The sequence below is a fragment of the Antrostomus carolinensis genome, unplaced genomic scaffold (assembly GCF_000700745.2).
Source record: "Antrostomus carolinensis isolate BGI_N321 unplaced genomic scaffold, ASM70074v2 scaffold53050, whole genome shotgun sequence".
Taxonomy (NCBI): domain Eukaryota; kingdom Metazoa; phylum Chordata; class Aves; order Caprimulgiformes; family Caprimulgidae; genus Antrostomus; species Antrostomus carolinensis.
This window is the reverse complement of record NW_010287377.1, coordinates 1-606: the sequence shown is the minus strand read 5'-3', so window position 1 is coordinate 606 and position 606 is coordinate 1. Positions and strand designations below refer to the sequence as shown.

General features: G+C 56.6%; 1 protein-coding gene across 1 annotated transcript; it reads right to left on the bottom strand.

The window, feature by feature from the left end:
- Positions 1-127: 127 nt before the first annotated feature.
- On the bottom strand, positions 128-565 carry ZNF581 (zinc finger protein 581). The gene has a single exon (XM_029083633.1). The coding sequence runs from the start codon at positions 563-565 to the stop codon at positions 128-130; it is 438 nt and encodes a 145-aa protein (XP_028939466.1).
- Positions 566-606: the final 41 nt, after the last annotated feature.

Below are 606 nucleotides of genomic sequence, written 5' to 3'. Positions count from 1 at the left end.
GATGATCTCCATGGCCACCATCTCTCCATGACGATGTCCACCACCACCATCTCTCCCCACGATGATCTCCATGACCACCACCATCTCTCCACCACCCTTCCTCCTCCAAATCCTCACCCAACCCCCATCAGGACCTTGGCAGATGTTTCCTCCTGACGTGTCTCTGGAGCGTGTTCCTCTCCCCGAAGCGCAGGTGACAATGGGGACACTGGAAGGGACGTTCTCCAGTGTGGACACGTTGATGATGAATCAATTCTCCAGGATCTCGGAAGCGTCGTGGACAGAGTGGACACTGGTGGGGTTTACGGACCAGGTGGGTGTACCTGTGACGTTGGAGGTGGGACGTTCTCTTGAAGGCTTTGCCACAGGATGGACACACGTAGGGTTTGTGCTCCGAGTGGGTGATGCTGTGACGTTGAAGGTAGGACAAGTACTCGAAGGTCCGGTGACAAACGGGACACGAGAAGAGACGGCGGAACGTTCTGGAGTGATCAGGTTCTGCCACCACAACGGTGTAAGGGAGACCTTGGTTGTCGATGAGGAGGTAGTGGGTGGTGGTGGTCATGGGGGTGGTGGGTGGTGGTAGGGGGTCTACAGAAGGTGAGG